Source organism: Phocoena sinus, chromosome 19 (assembly GCF_008692025.1).
Source record: "Phocoena sinus isolate mPhoSin1 chromosome 19, mPhoSin1.pri, whole genome shotgun sequence".
Classification (NCBI taxonomy): Eukaryota; Metazoa; Chordata; class Mammalia; order Artiodactyla; family Phocoenidae; genus Phocoena; species Phocoena sinus.
Window position 1 is genome coordinate 10,024,973 of NC_045781.1, and position 19,214 is coordinate 10,044,186.

Here is a 19,214-nt window from a genome sequence, read left to right on the forward strand (position 1 = left end):
GCGCTGAATCCTAACCGCTAGACCGTCAGGGAATTTCCATCATAACTTTTATATGCACAGGGAAACCAAAAAATCCGCGTGACTTGCTTTATCGCGATAGTCTGGAACTGACCCCGCGATATCTCCGAGGTATGCCTGTATTTTGTAGTTAAAAGAATTGAAAAAAGAGAGAGAGAGAGGGAAGTAAGACACGCTCTCCCCCTGGTGTCTGAGAACCCTGGGGATTCGTGTCCTTGTGGTCCTCTTGATCCAAGGTCTTCGCTCCATGCCTTTGGTTCTGTCTCACATGGTGACGGTCCATGCAAAACTCTGTCCCTCCTCAATTCCCACAAAAGATCCCCTTGCACACAGCCACTTGAGGTGTAATAAATAAACTTTAATGAGGTGTTCGGGGGCTGGGGATGGACAAGGGGTTTATGTGGCAGCAAGGCAACCAGTATCCCTTTGTGTCCCTGACGCCGTGGAGCCCCACTGGCCTTGTCACCCCCTTACCACTCCCATGCTGCTGGGTCGCATCTCTTTCCCGTCCTTCTCTGTTCTGCCTTCTCCCATCTGCCTAGAGAGAAGCCCCAATCCTTCTCACTTTCTCTTGCAGAGTGGCTCATGCCCTGCATTCTGCCCCAAGGTCTCTATCTCCCTAAGGTATTTTCTCCAACAGACAGTTCGAACTCTCTGTCACACTTGCAGTGTAGTAAACCGTAACCGTGTGTAAACAGCTTTCCTGAGTTCTGTGACTCTTTACACTGAGTGACTCAACCTGAGGGTTGGTCTTGAGGACCCCTGGACTGTGTTACGAGGCAGAGGGGACACTCTTGAGGTCTGGCACGGGAAGGGTGGCTGGTCTCTTTGGAGGGAGACGTCATCCATTGAGGTGGGGTGGGTGTCCAGCTGCGAGGCCCACTTCCTCACCAGCTCCAGTGAGGACTCTCTCTGTTCAGTCCCGATGCTGTCACCTCGTGCCCTCTGTCACCTCGTGCCCTCTGTCGGTGGATCCTGCGGAGAGCTGGCATTACAGCCAACAGCTGAATAGATGACATTCTGGAAGGGGGAATACACAAACTTTAGCCTCAGGCCCTTCCAAAACAATGCTTCCTGCTGAAGCCCAGCGTGCAAAGAGCTGCAGGCCTGCCCCTCTCCCCGCCCCTGGAAGCCAGGGCAGCACTTCTCCAGGTGTGGTCGTGAGTAGGGAGGGGAGGGACGGGGTGCCTATGAAAATTCAGGTCCCCGGGCGCCAGCACAGACCCACCAGACCACTCTCAGCGGGTGGAGCCCAGGAACCTGCACGATGTATGTATGTATGCACGATGTATGTATGTATGCACGATGTATGTATGTATGTATTCACGCATGCGTGCGTGCCAGCCACACCGTGTGGCCTGTGGGATCTTAGTTCCCCGACCAGGGATTGAACCCGGGCCCTCGGCAATGAGAGCGTGGAGTCCTAACCACTGGACCGCCAGGGAGTTCCTGGAACCTGCGTTTCAGCAAACCTTACGGGGGATTCTGCCCAGCAGGAAGGGTTTGGGAACTGATGCTCGAGGCCTTTGAAGAAAAGATCCAGGACCTGACTCCTGAGGCCATGCTGGCTTTTGGTTAGGTGCTGCAGGTGCCCGGAGAGGCCTGGCCCCTCCTTGGGAAAGCCCACAGTGATTAATCTGTGGTTCATGCAGAATTCCCCCATACCCTTCTCAGCTCCATCACCACACCTACCCCATTAGCAGACGAGCTGTGCTGGTTCCAACCTGAGGAGACAGGAGGAGAAGTGGTCAGAAGTGAATGACAATGCTGGAAGGTATGGGAAGAAGGCACGTGTGGGTGACCAGGCCCCCTGAACTCTAAGTCCTGGCTCTGCTACTGATGTGGGGGAATCACTTCCCCGAATGGTTTCTACGTGTATAAAACACAACCGGGGTATAGGCTTCATCTAGTTATTCGTTCAGTTATTAAGTATACATAAATATTTACTGAGCGCAGGCTCTGGAACCAGATGGAAGGGTTCAAATCCCAGCTCTGTCCTTTAGCAGCTGTGTGACCATGGGTAATTGACTTAACCTCTCTGTGCCTCAGTTTCCTCAACCATCAAACAGGGATTTATTCAGCAAATAGACAATGTCTACTTTGTGCCAGGTGCATTCTAGGTGCCGGGGATATGGATGTGGTGAGCAAAATAGACAAAAATCCCTCTTCTCATGGTGCCTATGGTAATAACAATAGGCGTATTAGTAATAGTGATAATAATCATAGCTTATATATACACCCACTGTGTGGCTTACAGGGTGCCAAATGCTGCACTAAGTACTGTACCTATATTATAAGGTACAGTCACTCCCATTTCACAGAGGAGGAAACTGAGTCATAGAGAGTAAGGCATTTGCCCATGGTGACGCAATGAAGTGGTAGAGTGTGGGCTCAGATACAGGTAGTCTGGCTCTGGACGTCATACGTTCAGCAAACACTTACTCAAATGCCTCTTTTGTGCCCGACCCTGTGGTAGGTGGTGCTGAGGACATAGCCATGACCATGACACTTCTAGCTCTGCCCTCCTGGGGCTCCCAGTCCACTGGAGAGACAGACAAGTCCCCACACAGTGATGTCCCTGAGTGGGTAAGGCTGGGGTGAGGGAGCCCAGAGCAGGTACTTGGCTCATTTCAGGAAAGATCAGGAAGGGCTTCCTGGAGGAGGGGGCCTCCCGCTGGGATGTGAGGAGGCCATTTTGTTTAGTGGTTGAAGGAACAAAGCTTTGTAGCTTTGCCTTCTACTCTTGACTTTCCAGCTGTGTGCCAGCTGGCAGGTGACATCACCTCTCTGAGCAAACATTTCCTCATCTGTAAAATGGGCTCATAGCGGGACTCTCTTTGCAGGGTGGTTGTGAGCATTCAAGGGGGTTGTGCGCAGACAGTGCCTGGCATGGAGAAAGTGCTCAGCAAAATGTAGCTCTTTTGATTACAGAATTAGCTGCAGGGCTTTGCCAGAGGGAGCTGTGGGGATGCTGCTCCAGGCAGCACAACAGGCTTGCAGAGCCGTTGAGGTGAGAGAACATCAGATCCTTTTAGAGCTCGGGATCGGGGCACCAGTTCCTGCCACCCCCCTCCTTTCCGTGAGAGCAGGGAGGGAGCCAGTCGTGAGCAAGACAGAGGGAAGAAAGCTGGGGTGGGGGTTAAATGTTATTCCACCCTCCATCCATCCGGCAGGAGCTCCTGCGTCACCTGGATTAAAAGCCAAATCCTTACTGTGGCCTTCGAGGACCTACGGGCGCTGCTCCCACTGTATAAAATGAATCACTGATCCAATGAATCAAACTGCCTGGTCTCAGTGTCCTCGTCTGTCAAATGAGAGAACCTCATGGTATTGGGGTGAGGATTCAGTGAGAGGCTGCCACGTGGAAGGCTTAGTGCAGAGCCTGGCACATAGTAGATGCTCAATTATGTTGGCTGTGGTGATGTTCATTTACGGCAGACAGGCGGGGGATGTTGCAAAAAAAAGGGGACTCACGGAAGTTTCTGGATTTCCAGAAATAAATCAGGAGCCCCAGCAGTAGACCAACCAGGGTGATAGTGAAAGCCAGGATGATAATGATCCCAGAGGACGCGCCTGAATGTGACGGCTCCCTGGGAAGTCCTGCAGGAAGAGAAGGAAGGAGAGATATAAGATGAGAGGCTTTGGGCTTTTTACCTGCCCCCAAAATATTACCCTTCGTTTTTTAAGGAAGCTACCACTCTGCTTCCCTCAGTCTATATGGTTTAGGTGGACTTGACCCCACCCTCTGGTTCCTAGGATGGGACTTTGACCTGGGCCTGGCCAATCAGAGCATTCCATTCTCCCTGGCTACTGTGATTGGTTCATGGGGGTGGGGGTGTTCTGTGACTTAAGTTGAGCCAGTGAGAGCCAGCCCTGGGATTTTGGCTAGATTATTGAAAGTGGTGTATTCTTTCCCTTGGGATTTCTAAACTGGTGGGCTGTGAGCCTATAGCTGCTGAGGACCATCTTACCTTCCTGAGGGGAAAGGCTGTCAGGGAATAAAGCCAGCATAGAGAAAAGCAGAGACAAGAGAGGTCGAGAAAAGCAGAGACAAGAGAGGTCAAGAAAAGTTCCTGGGTTACATAGTTGGAGCACCTGGATCTAACCATACCTGAAGGTGTTTTTCCAATAACGTCCCATTTTTGCTTGGACTATTTTGAGTTGTGCTTCTATCAACTGCAAATGATAGAGTTCAGTCCAATACACTTGAAAAGGCCTTCCTGAGTCCATTGGGAAAAGGCATCACGCAACTACCCCAGCCTGGGTTTGCAGAGGGGCTGTGTCCAGGTGGCTATACAGTGGTTCCAATGGTACAGATGTTGAATTAACAGGGTAAAGCTGATCCTGTTGAACCTTCCATGAGGGGGCTTAGGGGAAGGATGGGAGCTAGAGAGCATTCTTGTGGCTGAGGGACTCGTTTAACCAGGGACCACCTCTAAACTCCTCCTTCAGAGGGAATCCTACCGCGATTTCCTCCTTTGATCTTTTTGTTCTCCCCACGCAGGGGGCTTCTTACCTGTGACCAGGACGGTCACTTCTGCCTGGCCAGTCCCTAGGGCGTTGGTGACAAGGCAGATGAAAGTCGTGTTGATGGACTCGTCCACGGTATGGATCAGGAGCTGGGCGCCCTGGGCCACAACAGAGGGTGGCAGGGGTCCCATGGTCCTAGGAGAGACAGATGCGTGAGGAAGTGGCCTCAGTTGGAGGCCTAGAATAACAGGTGATGGGGCACTCGCTGTATGCCGGGAATACAGAAACCCTCACGCCATCTACAGTACAAGTTGAGAGCAAGCCTGGAGTTCCCCCAGCTCTGCCTCTCACACTCCCATCCAGCCAATCGGCAGATCCTGTCTGCCCCACCTTCAGAATCTAGCCTGAGTCTGACGACTCCTCAGGGCCTGAGCAGAGGCCCGAATGAGGTGAGGGTGAGCCGTGTGGGTACCGATGGGAAGAGCATTCCAGGCATAGGGAACAGCATATGTGAAGACCCTGAGGTGAGAGCATAACTGTAGTGTTTGAGGATCTACAAGGAGACCACTGTGGATATAGAGGCGAGAGCAAAGGACCACGGCCACCACCCTGGTCTGTTCCCCCTACTCCTGGGGGAACCTTCTCACTGGGCTCCCTATTTCCACCCCCACTCCCACCCCGCTCTGTCCCCCACTCAGCATCTGAGAGACCTTGTTAGAACTAAGTCAGCTCGGGGACTTCCCTGGTGGCGCAGTGGTTAAGAATCTGCCTGCCAGTGCAAGGGACACGGGTTCGAAGAAGCCCGAGCACCGCAACTAAGAGCAACCCCCGCTCGCCGCAACTAGAGAAAGCCTGCGTGCACCAACGGAGACCCAATGCAGCCAAAACTAAATAAAATAAAATAAATTATATATGTAAAAAAAGAACTAAGTCAGCCCAAGTCCCTCCTCTGTTCAGAGCCCTCCAGTAAAGGAAAATTCTTTAGCACGGGCACAGGTCCCACACAAGCTGGCTCCCTGATGCCACTGACCCCTTTGCTCTCGCCTCTATATACATGGTAGCCTATTTGTTGATCATCGAACACTCCAGTTATGTTCCCATCTCAGGGTCTTCGCATATGCTGTTCCCTATGCCTGGAATGCCCTTCCCATCGGTACCCATACCGCCCACCCTCACCTCCTTCAGGCCTCTGTTCAGACGTCACCTTTGTAACGCCTTCCTTGGCCACCCTCTTTCAACTGCAGTGACCCCCTTCTCACCCTCCTCCTCTGCTTTGTCTTTTCCATGGCATTTATCACCACCTGACACACTCTGTTCTTGACAACGTTATCTTGTTTGCTTTTTAAAGTTAAAAAAATATATTTTATTTTGGCCACGCCCTGAGGCTTGTGGGGTCTTAGTCCCCCGACCAGGGATTGAACCCCGGGCCCCTGCAGTGAAAGCGCAGAATCCAAACCACTAGACCACCAGGGAATTCCCATGTTATCTTGTTTAATTGTTTCTCTCCCCCATCAGAATGGGAGCTCTGAGAGGGGAGGGAATTTGGTCTATTTTATTTACCAAGGTTTGTGGGTCAACAGCATCTGGCACATAGTAAGCAGTCAAAAAACACTGGTTTAATGGATGGAGGAGACGCAGGCATGGATTTGGGCTGCAGAGCTGGCACGGAAACCTGGCTGTGTGGCTCGTGAGCCTGAATCATGGCGCTTTGGGGCAGGAAGGTTAACGGCCAGCCATCAATACCAATTGAAAACCTTCGACCGGCAGTTCCTCTGGCCAACCGTTGAGACACGACTGTGGCTGCCCACAGAGATGGACAGACGGGGATGCTCACCACCGTGGCATTTGCATAGTTGAAAACAGTAGAGCACCTCCGTATCCCCATTTGGGATTGGTTAAATCATTGAAGGGCTCATCTATGATGGAATTTCAGCACCATGAAGAAGGGGGCTGTGGGTATTTTGAAATGCATAAAAGATAAGGACTGTTGGCTAGATGGAGACAGAAATGGACTGATGGGCAGGAATGTGCTAAAGAAGTACATGAAAATATCAGAGGGAGAATCCATGTGGTAGGGGTTTTGAGTGTTCACTGGAAAATTCTTACAACTTTTCTGTATGTGTGAAAATTTTCCTCATAAAGTGTTGGGGGAAAATAGATCTATGTGCCTTGACATGGAGAGGTGTTCATGAGATAGAGGAAAAATTTTTTTTTTTTTTTTTTTTTTTTTTTGGGGTACGCGGGCCTCTCACTGTTGTGGCCTCTCCCGTTGCGGAGCACAGGCTCCAGACGCGCAGGCTCAGCGGCCATGGCTCACGGGCCCAGCCGCTCCGCGGTATGTGGGATCTTCGCGGACCGGGGCACGAACCCGTGTCCCCTGCATCGGCAGGTGGACTCTCAACCACTGCGCCACCAGGGAAACCCGAGGAAAAAATTTTAAATTGTACATACAGCACAGTTTTTGTTTAGAAATATTGGAAAAAAAGACGGGAAGGATATATAACAAAGGGTAACAGTGGAGGTGTTCTGGAGGTGACTGGGTACATGACTACAGGTGCTATTTTCTCCTTTTTACTCATAACCATATTGTCTAAAGTTTCTACAATGCTAAGTTATTTTTGAAATAAGAAAAAAAGGCCCAATAAAAATTACATAAAACATGGGACTTCCTTGGTGGTGCATTGGATAAGACTCTGCACTCCCAGCGCAGGGGGTTTCGATCCGTGGTTGGGGAACTAGATCCCACATGCCACAACTAAGGAGCCCGCGTGCCGCAACTAAGACCTGGAGCAAGCAAATAAATAAGTTTAAAAAAATTACATAAAACAATTTACCCCTTTGCCTTTATCTTCCCCCACTTGCAACCCCGGCCTCGGTATGAATTTGAGGAGATTTTCTCATTGCTCTGCCCCTCAGTCAAGAGAACGGGGGCGGGACAGTATTTGTTCTGTGAGAGGTGACTGGGCAGGTAACACGTGATGGCTGGGGAGGCGGCACAGCCCAGAGGTTGGGAGTGAGACGCCGATGGGAGGCTCACCTCTGTGCCCCACGGCTGTGTGCCCGGGCAGATGATGGCTGCTCCTGCAGCCGAGCTAATCTTTAATCCAGGCCTGGCCATAGCGCAGACTGTGCCTGGGGTGTGGGGATCACGTGACTTCAAGCTAAGTACAGCAGGCATGCCGCAAAGGGCAGGGGTTTCAGCACACCTGGACTAAAGCGCCTCATAAACTCTGCACATGCAAGACAGACATTTTCCTGGGGGCCTCCAGTTAACTGCTTGCTCTCTTTTTATTTTCCTGCCTACACCCTTCCTCCCTCAGACCCAGGAGTCGAGGTCCCCAGCCCCCTCATCTCTCAGGACCCAGGTAGCTGGGTTCCCAGCCCCTCCTCCCTCTGACCCAGGAACTCACGTGTTCCAGTTATAACGTGTGGGCTCTGGTTTGCTGCGGACGTCACAGTGCAGGGAGGCCTCACTACGGCCGATGTACCAGTTGCCATCATAGCCGGATATGGAGACCTCGGGGGGGTCTGGGGGAAACAGATACACAGGCTCAGAGACAGAGAGCCTTCAGAGGGGCCTAAAGATAATGGGATTCATGTCACAACAGGAAAAGGGCCTTGGTGGGTTTTGGGGAACAGCTCAAGGTGGAGAGGCCTCCGAGGGGTCTGGGGAAATGGGTTCTACCCCCCCGCTCCGAGAATAGAAGTCTGGGAGTCCTCAGCAGGGTGCCAGGAGGTGGGGCACAGAGAGGGCTTCTCAGGACCTGCTTCTCTCTACTGGTTTTCCTGGGTAAAGCCAGATCCTGGTGTGCCTGGGCTGTCCTGTGAGAAGAGGCCTCCTCGGCGCTCATAATACACAGGAGTATATTCAAGGCTCTGAGAAGTCCTGCAGGGAAGAATCCTGGATGACCCTGTTTCAGCCTGCTGCTTATTCAACTCAAAGGTGATCGACAGGGGAGATTTTCAAAGTCCCCAGAGGGAAGGCCAATGAGACAGGGTGTTTGTGTGTGTGTGAGGTGGGGGTGTGCTGAGGGAATCAGTACAGCACCTACTGGGGAGGGAGTATTCGGTATAGACAGTGATGGGAGGACACAGCCCATAGACGAGCCAGTGTAGACAACAGTGGGCTAGAGAGAAGTATAGACTACACTGGAGCCAGTGTAGACCTCTCTCCAGGGGATCCATTGTAGACAATGTTGTGGGTCGGTGTGAGAGAGTGCCTGGGAGAACCCGTGTAGAAAATGCAGGGTTTCGGTGCAGCAGTGGTTACGGGCACCTCTCTAGACAACACAGGGAACAGTGCCAACTCCCCACAGCTGGTGGCCTACATGACTGGTGTAGACAGTGAGGGCAGCGCTGTCTGGGGCCCAGAGGAGCCAGTGTAGATGGCTGGTAAGGCAGGGTAGAAACGGACAAGGGAGCCAGTGTAGATGGTGGGGAATTGGTGTAGCAGTGTGCACCGGGTCAGTGTGGACAGCTGCCCAGGGAAGCAGGTGTAGGCACTGTGTGTAGATTGGCCTCAGAGGAGCCCATATGGGGCGTCAGTGTAGGCAGTGGCCAGGGTAGGCAATCGGGGAGCAGTGTGGACTGTGGCCTAAGAAGCTGGTATAGGCCTTTCCTGGCAGTCCAGTGGTTAAGGCTCTGTGCTTCCACTGTAGGGGGCACGGGTTCAATCCCTGGTTGGGGAACTAAGGTCCCGCATGCCACGTGGTGCAGCCAAAAGAAAAGAAATAAGAAGCTGGTATAGACAATGAAGGACAGTGCCGTTTATGGCCCAGGGGAGCCGGTGTAGACGATGTGCGAACGGGGGTAGGCAGTAATCAGGGAAGCCGGTGAGGATGATGGGGGTGATGTTGGAAGTGGCCTGGGTGGGGTGGGGGGTCAGTGTAGACAATGGTGGGGGAGGGTAGAGACAGCCCGGCAGACCCTCCTGTCATTGCTCACACTTGGGTCCACTCACAGGGCACGCTGAGGGTCATGGGCAGTACCACCCGCTCCTCGAAGCTCTCGTGCTCCACTCTGCAAGTGACATTCTTGCCATCCACATGGCTGGAAGGTATTAAGGTTAAGAGACTGATGACGGTGACAGTGCCGGGCAGGGGCCCTGGCACCTGGCTTGTATTGGCCATCTTGTCGAGGGGCGGGGACCAGGAGATGCGGGCGGGTGGGCGACCCCCCGTGGAGATGCAGTGGGCGACGGGCACAGGCTCCAGGCTGAGCTGGCTGCGCGGGACCTCCCGGGTCTCAGCCTTGTTCTGGGGCTGGGCTGGGGGGAAGAAGCAAAAGGGACGGGTCACTCCTCACCTGCAGTCATTCAACAAACATCTCAGCAGCAGAGGAGGGCAGCTCATTGAGGGGACAGGTTGCGGCCAGGTTCAAATCCCAGCTCTGCCCCTGAGCAGTAGGGTGGCCTTGGGCAAGTCCATGCCTCAGTTTCCTTGTCTGTCAACTGGGTGTAATGAGAGGATCACCGGTGATAAGAATTTGCAGGTAAAGCTCTTAAAATGGTACTTGGCGTGTAGTAAGTGCTCAATATATGTTATTATTATTGGTAATTGGACACATTGCCTGGCTCTGTGATGGGCAGTGTTGAGGACCCAGCAATGACCGAGACAACCCCACCCCTGCCTTCATGGGGTGGACTTTCCAAGGGGAAGACAGACGTCCCGAGGCAGTGAGGACTCAGAGTGGGCAAGGCTGGGATGGGGGAGCCCAGAAGGGGTGCCTGAATCTGGGGGGCGGGGTTACGGAGGGCTTCATGGAGGAGAGGGAGGGATGAGCCGTGCCCTGGAGGTTCAGAGGGAAAGTGACTGGCTCAAGGTTACACGGGTGTCAGCGACAGAGCTGGACCTCCCCACAAGGTCTGTCTGACTCCAAAACTACCTTGACCATTTTTTTTTTTTTTTTTTTGTGGTACGCAGGCCTCTCAATGCTGTGGCCTCTCCCGTTGCGGAGCACAGGCTCCGGACGCGCAGGCTCAGCGGCCATGGCTTACGGACCCAGCCGCTCCGCGGCATGTGGGATCTTCGCGGACCGGGGCACGAACCCGTGTCCCTTGTATCGGCAGGCGGACTCTCAACCACTGCGCCACCAGGGAAGCCCCTACCTTGACCATTTCTTCATCATTCTGGTGATTCCAAGACCTGGGGTTTCACTTGGTTCCTTTCGCCTCAGTACCTGTGTTCTTGTTACTGAAGATTTCTCTTTGACTCATTGGTTCTGTTTTACCCTCATCCTAAATCATAAGACCTGAAGTCCCAAGTTTTCTGAAATGACGACAGTTGCCTTTGGTTGGGTACTGTGTGCCAGGCACTGTTCCAAGCACTTAATCTTTCCTGAGTCATTCATGCAAGGCCTGGGACAGTTCCTGGCACATAAGCAGAAAAGAAACGTCAGCTCTTATTCATCCTCATAGCGGATCTCCATTTCACAGAGGAGGAAACGAGCCACGGAGACTTTGTACTGAGCTGCCAAGAGGAGGGCCTGTCATGTTTTCCCTGGTGCTCATAAAAATGAACACATGGGGGGCTTCCCTGGTGGCGCAGTGGTTGAGAGTCTGCCTGCCGATGCGGGGAACACGGGTTCATGACCCGGTTCGGGAGGATCCCACATGCCGCCAAACGGCTGGGCCCGTAAGCCATGGCCGCTGAGCCTGCACATCCGGAGCCCGTGCTCCACAGCGGGAGAGGCCACAACAGTGAGAGGCCCGCGTACCGCAAAAAAAAAAAAAAAAAAAAAAAAAAAAAAAATGAACACATGGTTCCATGACAATGCCAAGGGTGTCCCCCCTGCCGCCCCGCCCCCCGCCCCACTGGGTGTGAGAATCCCCTCCTCCCAGTCTGTCTATTTCAACTCTCCCTTCCTCACCAAAGGAAGTAACAATAACTGACCCCCTATCACCAGCTCACAGAGGTCTCTGCCCTAAGCAGTTCACCTGGATAAACTCCCGGGACCCTCAGGACAGCTTTCTGAAGGCACTGTTGTTACTAAGCCTATTTTACAGATGAGGAAAGGAGGTTCCCAAGCGGCATTTCCGCTTTCCAGGGCCCTTCCTGTCCCCACCCCTTTCTCGCACCAGCCACTCCCCCCCCTCCCCGCTCCCCAGCACCCCCAGCCCCTCCAGCCCCTCCATCCCCTCCATCCGCTCCATCCCCTCGGCCCTCAATCTCCAAGATCTTACTTCCCAGCATCTCTAGTACTCCCTTTTGGTCCTCCAGCCCCTCCCCTCTCTAATCTCCCCTTCTGCATCCCCGCCCCACCATTGCCCGACCTCCTTCTTTTGTCCCCGCGGAATCTGCTTGGGAGGGACTCTCCCTCCCTCCCGGGCCCTTCCCTCTCTTTGCTTACCTCCCTACCCCGCCCCACACCCCTCCCTTTCGGCCCCCCTCCAACCGGCTCACCGAGCACCCGGAGCCAGGTTCGGGCGCTCCTGTCGCCGTTGGGGAACGTGGCGAACTGGCAGGAGTAATTGCCTTCATCTTCGGCGCGCAACCCCCGCACGGCCAGCGATGCGTCTCGCAGCTCCTCGCCTGGCCTGGCGGCCACGAACTCCAACCGGCCGGGCTCCGGGAAGCTGGGGCCCTGGGTGGGGTGGAAGACCGCCACGCTGCGGGAGGCCTCCTTCAGCTTCTGCCGAGTCCAGGTCACCTGCGTCACCGTCACGTTGTGCCCCAGAGGCTGCAGTTTGCACGGCAGCTCTGTGGTGTCGCCCAGGAAGCCGCGCACCTGGGCTGGGGCCAGCACTCCGATTGTCTCGGTGCCTGCGGGGAAACGGCGGGGCGAGTCACACCCGGGTGTCCCTGACCTGGATGGGGAGAAGCGCCTGGGAGGTCGCTCACCTGGGCCTTGGAGCCCCTTGGTTGGGAGTGTTTGTGGGGAGGAGGAGGGAGGTGGGGAGGGTCAGTCCGGATCCAGGGATGAGGGTGAGGGCGGCTGGACTGGGTCTGCAACCTGGTCGCTCCCGTTCAGTCGGGCTGTTATTACCGTATTTCCTCTATCTCAGCATTATCACTTTTTAAAATTGTGGTCAATATTGTGGTCAAAAAATTAAAACTGCCACTTAAACCATTTTAAAGTGTACAATTCAGTGGCAAGAAGTACATTCACGGTGTTGTGCCACCACCACAAACTTTTTCATCACCCCTGAGTCATCAATCTTAAGATGTCATTTACAGCACGACCCGTCCTCAGTGGTTAGAGCATCCTGGATTTAGAGGTGTGGAAAGGGGAAGAAACTCTAGGTCTCAGAGTACATGAAATAAAGTATTACTGCTGTTACTCTGTGCGGACTCAGGTTGGGAAAATGTTTGTAGGGGATCCTAGCACAAGAAGGGAGGTGATCATAGCCCCAGCATTTTGGATCCCCTCAGATCTCTGCTGTGAGGCTTCCGGCAGTTTCCTTAACCTCTCTGATCCTTTTTCCTAGTTTGTAAAATGGGACTAAGAACAGTTAACATTCATGGGTTGCTTACAAAGATGGGGGCTGTTCTGAGCACTTTACACATCTCCCAGCATTCAGGCCTTAAACAGCTCCTTGAGGTAAGCGCTACCGTCAGCCCCACTTTAGAGGGAAAGCGAGGCACAGAGTCTTGTGCTCCAGGTCACACAGAGCACCAGTGGCAGAGGTGGATTTGAACCTGGGCCATCTACAATTAAGACCCCTGATCTCTCATCCACCAGGCTCCAGATGAAAATCTTTCTGCCCAGGGCCCCCTGCACACAGTAGGTCCTCAATATGTGTTGGCTTTTATCGATATCAAGAAACACAATGCTGTGCGTCCTTATTAATAATAATAGGGATAAGAACAAGGTGAGAAGGAGTTAAGTGCCTTGACTCTCAGTCCTGCTACTCACTAGCTGTGGCCTCTGTGCTGCTGGTTTCACTCCTCTGGGCCTCAGTCTCCTCATCTGTAAAATGGGGGTGGTTATGGCTTAAGAGGGTGTTGGGAGGACTAAATGAGGAAATTTATGTAAAGGGATTAGATATGCCAAGCACCCTATACAGGGGAATATTATAATTATTGTTATGAGGAAGAGGAGGCTGGGAGGTAGTGGACTGGGGTGCTTGGAGCGTGCTGTGTTGAGGGAGGGCACGGTCTGGACACGAGGGGATTGTGGAGCGGTGAGCGTGCTAGTCTGGTTTCGAATGCCGGGTCCACCGTGGACATGCTGTGCAGCTCTGGGCAAGTGAGTCTCCTTCTCTGATGAGTCTCCTGGGAACCCCCTTGTTTATGAGCTGCCGACTTAGGCTTCATGGGTGAAAAGAAAACACCCAGGCTTTCAGCAAATTGTCTCTCTGAGAATGACATGTCACCCTTCCAGAAAGCCTTCCACTCTGCCTTCTGTCTGCCTCCTCCATGCCCTGGGTCCAAAGTCCTGGCTCTAGCAATGACATCCTGATGTGGCTCACCTCTTTTCTTTGGTTTTTCTCCCTCCATGAGGCAAGACCGCTCTGGGCAAGTGAGTCTCCTTCTCCTCTTGATGGCAAGACTGCTATGAGGATGAAACTGGATGAAGTGGCCTTTCTCTGGCTTTGTACTCTGAGTAGTAGCTAGGCCCGAGCTCCACTGTGTGCCAGGCACTGGGCTGCTCCCTTAGGTGAGGCCTCCTCCAACCCTCTCCAAGGGCCCATGAGATCCACACTGGGAGCACCAGTAGTTTCATCCCCATTGGTCAGAGGGGGCACGAGAGCCTTGCAGGTTCAAGCTACTTGCCTAAGCTAACCAGCAAGTGAGGGGCAGAGCCGGGCTTGAGACCTTTTGGGACAGACTCTGGTTTCCCCAAGCCTGCATTCAGTGCTATTACTGTTGACGTGTGAATTCCACCCCCTGCCCCGTCCCCAACACACATTTTATGGAAACAGAGAGCTCAGGTCACTTTCCTGAGCTCACACATGTATTAAACGCCGAAAGCTATTTTGAGCCCTCCGCCGTCTGACATCAGTGCCGTATCCCCAGTAACTTGGAAGGCTGCCCACAGTAGGAACTCTATAATAAACGTGTGTGAGATGAATGCATGCATGAAGGAACGGCCGTGTCCTTAGAGTCAGACATGTGGGGTCCAACGGCAACGGGGTTATGTGCCGCTGCTCCCTCCCCCCGCATCGAGCATCCTCTGTCGTTGTCAGCGGGTTACTGGGGGCTGGGGAGAACGGTCCGCTTGGAGCGAGCGGGGTCGAGAGGTGTGGTGCCCGGGCGTGCGTGAGTCGCCTTCCACCTTATTTTTTCCCCCGGAGGCTGGCCCGCCCTGCCCTTCAGAAATCTCCCAAGGTCCGGTGGCTTTCCGGGAAGCTGTGAGGAGAGTCCGCCCCGGCCCGGCGTTTCTCCATCCCTGGGGCGGAGGGGAGCACAAAGCGAAGGGCAGGGCGCTCTGCCTTGGGGAGCCCAGGGGGCCGGGCCCAGGCGGGTGGGGAGGGAGAGGGGGAGCAGGGGCCGCTCGACCGCGTGGGGTCACTCACCGGCTCCCGAGGGCGCCCAGAACAGCCACAGCAGGGACAGCAGCAGCAGCGGCGGCCGAACTAAGGAAGCGGCTCGGGTCATGCTGGGCGCGCCGCCGCCTCCTCCGCTCGCCCTGCCAGTCGGGCGGCCGCCGCACGTCCTGGCCAGGAATTCTGGCGTCACTCAGCCGCCGAAGCCTAGGGGAGGGAAGGGGAAGTTCTACCCCTTCCCTCCTCAGACTTGCAGCGGGGAAGAAGTAGAGAAGAAGTAGAACTGGGCTCCCGGGTCCCCGCCCGCTCCCGGGGCTCCCGCCGAGGCTCCGGTAAGGCCCCTCCCTCCGCGCCTGCGCCGACACTTGTCACTAGGGCAACATCACTAGGAGGTGGGTTCTGATTCGAGGAAGCTTCGATATAAGGATCCCCATTTGACAGGCGAGGAGACTGAGGCACGCAGAGAGGTTCAGCGACTTTCTAAAGTTCAAGATTGGCGAGGGACAGAGCAGAGATTCGAGTCTATAATCAGGACAGATCCTGAGTTCCTAAGCTCGAAAGCTTAAATCCCCTGGGTTCATGTTGGGCAAGTTGCTTCTCCTCCTGAGGCCTGAGTTTTCTCATCTGAAAAATGGACAGGATAACAGCACTCACCTCACGGGAGGGTTTGTAAGACTTAAGCAACTGCTTAGCCCAATTCCTGGCATATTGTTTGTACTCAATAAACAGCTATCACAATGACAACAACTGTTGCTTTACAGTTAGCATCAAATAATAGTGCTGGTGAGAATGAGGGCTCATTCATTTTTCATTCCATAGATATTTTATTGAACCAGGCAGCATTCCAGGCACAGGGGAGGCAACAGAAAATAAAACAGACAAAAATCCCTGCCTTCATGAAGCCCACCTTCTATCGGAGGGAAACAGACCATTAACAGACCGATACACAGACAGCATCATGTCTAGAGGTGATGATGGTTAGGGAGCAACATATAGAAGAGAGAGAGATGAGAGACACCAAGACAGAGACAGAGGAATGAGAGAGGAACGGAGATAAACACACTCAGAGATGGCCACTGGGAGATGGGGAGAGGGAAAGAGAAAGGACACAAAGATAGAGACACAAGACAGATAGTGAGACGGGAGAGAATCGAGAGGCGACAGAGAGACCCAGAGAGCCCTATGCTGATATGGAGCTTGGGAGACTTGCTGGTCCCCAGCGCTGTTCATCCCAGTCATGATCCCCACCTGGCCAGCTAGCAGCTCTGACCCTTGTTCTGTGACATCCCCATATCTTTCTAGAAAATTCCCCCTTTGGACTTTGGCCAGTTTGGAGGGTTCTGTTCCCTGCTGCCCTCTCTGACTTGGCCCCAGAGCCCACTCCTGACACACAGCTGTGGGTGGGTGGCTCTGATGCATGGTGTCTCTCACTCTGCATGTATGTAGGTGAACTTCTGAATGGAAATGTGGGAGCTGGTCTCTGGGAAATCTCTGAATTTTCTGGCACTCTTGTTCTGGGCCTCTGAGTTATTTCCAAATTGGGAAATTGTGGCTGCTGCTATGTTTCTCCCCTGGACCATGATGTCACCTCTGGGGTTCCCCCTCCTCCCAGGGCTCCCAGCTACGCTTACTGTGGTTGCAGCAGCCTCCTCTCTGGCTCTGGATGGTCAGAGGCTTCCCTCTTTCCACCCTGCCAATGTTTGGACTTCAGATTTGGGGCCCACCTCACCCCATATTCTGCCTCTTCCCCACTGGACATCTGACTTCTCGGTGACAGGAGTGGGGCCTCTGTCTGAAATCCAATCATTAGAGCCTTGGTCCTGAACAATCCCACGCCATGTAGATGATACAGCCTCCGTTACTGAAGCTCAAAATTGGGGGCGGGGCTGAGGTCAGGGATGCGGTGAAGGTTAGGGATGAGGTGAAGGTTAGGGATGAACTCAAAGAGGGGGTCAAGAAAAGGGAGGTTCTCAGGGATAGGGTTAAGATGTGGTGAGTGTCAGTAGGAGGGGGAGGGCCTTTGGTGACTGGTATTCCTGGGGAAAAACCTTTGAGTCAATAAATACTTGGGAAGGCCAAAAGGTCCAGGCTGTCAAAATTGCTGAATTAAATAAAAAGTCTTGTTGCAGGTCTGGGTGAGGCTGGGTGAGGACATGATGGAGGGAGATTGGTGCCAGCTGGAATGGGTGGGTTGAGTTAAGGAGTTGTCTGGTTCCCCTGACAGCCCCTCTGCTGGCTCCTTTCCACCTCTGAGCCCTGAGGGGTGGTCTGGGGTCTCATGGAAACCACCCTCCTCTGGTTCCCACAGCTGCCTGGGCTCCGCCACCATGGCCCTTTGCTCTTTGTATTCATTCAATGAATACATGTTTATTGAGCACCTACTATTGTGCTCGGCCCTGTCCTAAGTGCTGAAGATACAGTAGTGAGCAAGAGACAAAGTTCCTGTCTTCCTGGAGGTACCATGCTGGATGGGAGTTGGGAAGAGAAAGATAATAAAAAAGTAGACAGGTACTCTATATACCAGGGGATGATAAAAGCTATGAAGGAAAATAAGACACGGTAAGGAGACAAGGAAGAATTTCTCCAATATTCCTCCTTTGTGGCTGCCCAACACTTTTGACTCTACTCCCTCCAGCTTCCCCTGCATGTCCCTCCTTCCCAAGGCAGAAACAAACAAACAAACCAAAAAACCCTCACAGCTTTAGTGTTTCTTTCAGCAGGTACAAGCCTGTGAACTAGGTGTCACCAATTGACTTGCATTTGGAGGGGACAACACAAGCCAGTTCTGAGCAGATGTTTTAAAGTTATGGCCTGGCTCATCCATTGTTCTTCTTCTTTGGTTCCCATAACTACCTGTCCCAGATGGGGCTGCTCCTTCAGCCATGGTCCCAGGACAAAGAAGATGTGTGAAGAAGAGCCACAGCTGACCTGCTGTCAATGTGTAACATGAGTGAGAAATTGATGAGCAAATCCTCAAGATTTAGGGGTTGTTTGTTATTGCAGCAAAATCCAGAGAAAGCTGACTGATAGAAAAATCATCTCTGAGATGGGGTGTTGAAACCTAAATGAAGTCAGCTCCATGATTTCCTGGGGATAAAGTATTTCAGACACAGGAAGAAGCAAGTGCAAAGGCCCTGAGGCACAAACCTGCTTGCTGACTTGACAAAGGGGCTGGTGTGGCTGGAGTAGGAAGAGTAATGGGAAGTATGAGGAACAGTTCAGAGAGGTAGGAAGAGGTCAGATGTTATGAGACTTAGTGGGCCATGGTAAGATGTTGATATTTTATGGAGGTGGGAAGACCTTGGAGGGTTTTGAGCTGATTTGATCACACTTGTGTTTTATCTTCCCGGACTGGGCTGGAACCCGCGTCCCCTGCATTGGCAGGCAGATTCTTAACCACTGCGCCACCAGGGAAGTCCCCAGGCTTGTGTTTTAACAGGATCCCTCTGGCTGCCCTGTGGGGAACAGGCTGTAGTGGGTGGCAGGTTGAAGCCAGTGGGGAAGTGACTGCAATGGTCCAGGTGGGAGGTGATGGAGGATCATTGCTGGGTGGTGGAAGGGGAGGTGAGACGAAGCGGTTGGATTTGAATGTAATTTGAAGGTAGAGACCCAGGGATTTGCTGACAGATTGGATGTGGGGCATGAAAGAAACCTCTCTTTCCCACCGAGGACCCCACGGTCCTGGCCTGAGGGAAGGAGGAAGTGCTTTTGACTGAAACGGGGACAATGGCTGGAGCAGCAGGTTTGGAAGGAAAAGCAAATTTGGTTTCAGACTTGCTTCTTTGTGTCTTCCTGTCAAGACTCTAAATTCCTTGAGGGCTGGGACCAGTTCTAGACATTTTTTTGTCCTCAAGTGCCAAAATATCTATTGAAAGAATAAATAAGTGAATGGAGAGGGCAGACAGCAGAAGCAAGAAGAACTACAATCCTGCAGCCTGTGGAACAAAAACCACATTCACAGAAAGACAGACAAGATGAAAAGGCAGAGGGCTACGTACCAGATGAAGGAACAAGATAAAACCCCAGAAAAACAACTAAATGAAGTAGAGATAGGCAACCTTCCAGAAAAAGAATTCAGAATAATGATAGTGAAGATGATCCAGGACCTCGGAAAAAGAATGGAGGCAAAGATAGAGGAGATGCAAGAAATGTTTAACAAAGATCTAGAACAATTAAAGAACAAACAAACAACACTATAACTGAAATGAAAACTACACTAGAAGGAATCAATAGCAGAATAACGGAGGCAGAAGAATGGATAAGTGACCTTGAAGACAGAATGGTGGAATTCACTGCTGTG

At 52.8% G+C, this 19,214-nt stretch overlaps 1 protein-coding gene across 4 annotated transcripts; it reads right to left on the reverse strand.

Annotated features, from left to right (window-relative positions):
• Nucleotides 1-355: 355 nt before the first annotated feature.
• Nucleotides 356-19,214, reverse strand: PVR (PVR cell adhesion molecule). 4 transcript variants are annotated; one of them, XM_032614299.1, is made up of 9 exons: nucleotides 14,945-19,214; nucleotides 13,898-13,980; nucleotides 11,889-12,248; nucleotides 9,449-9,754; nucleotides 7,899-8,016; nucleotides 4,535-4,683; nucleotides 3,493-3,618; nucleotides 1,711-1,742; nucleotides 356-1,038 (listed from the first exon to the last, which is right to left on the reverse strand). In XM_032614299.1, exons 2-9 carry the CDS (start codon nucleotides 13,923-13,925, stop codon nucleotides 967-969), a joined length of 1,191 nt encoding a protein of 396 aa, XP_032470190.1. In that variant the 5' UTR covers nucleotides 13,926-13,980; nucleotides 14,945-19,214; the 3' UTR covers nucleotides 356-966. The 4 variants fall into 4 exon arrangements, with proteins under 4 accessions (XP_032470190.1, XP_032470189.1, XP_032470188.1 ...); XM_032614298.1 differs by lacking the exon at nucleotides 13,898-13,980 and having other exon boundaries at nucleotides 356-1,003; XM_032614297.1 differs by lacking the exon at nucleotides 13,898-13,980.

Excerpts from the sequence above, each read along its gene's own strand:
- PVR (XM_032614297.1), bottom strand. The coding sequence starts at position 15,026 with ATGACCCGAGCCGCTTCCTTAGTTCGGCCGCCGCTGCTGCTGCTGTCC. Across the intron at positions 8,017-9,448 it reads CATGACCCTCAGCGTGCCCT|ACCCCCCCGAGGTCTCCATA; the intron begins GTGAGTGGACCC and ends TGTTTCCCCCAG. Across the intron at positions 1,743-3,492 it reads CTGGAAATCCAGAAACTTCC|GTTGGAACCAGCACAGCTCG; the intron begins GTGAGTCCCCTT and ends CTGTCTCCTCAG.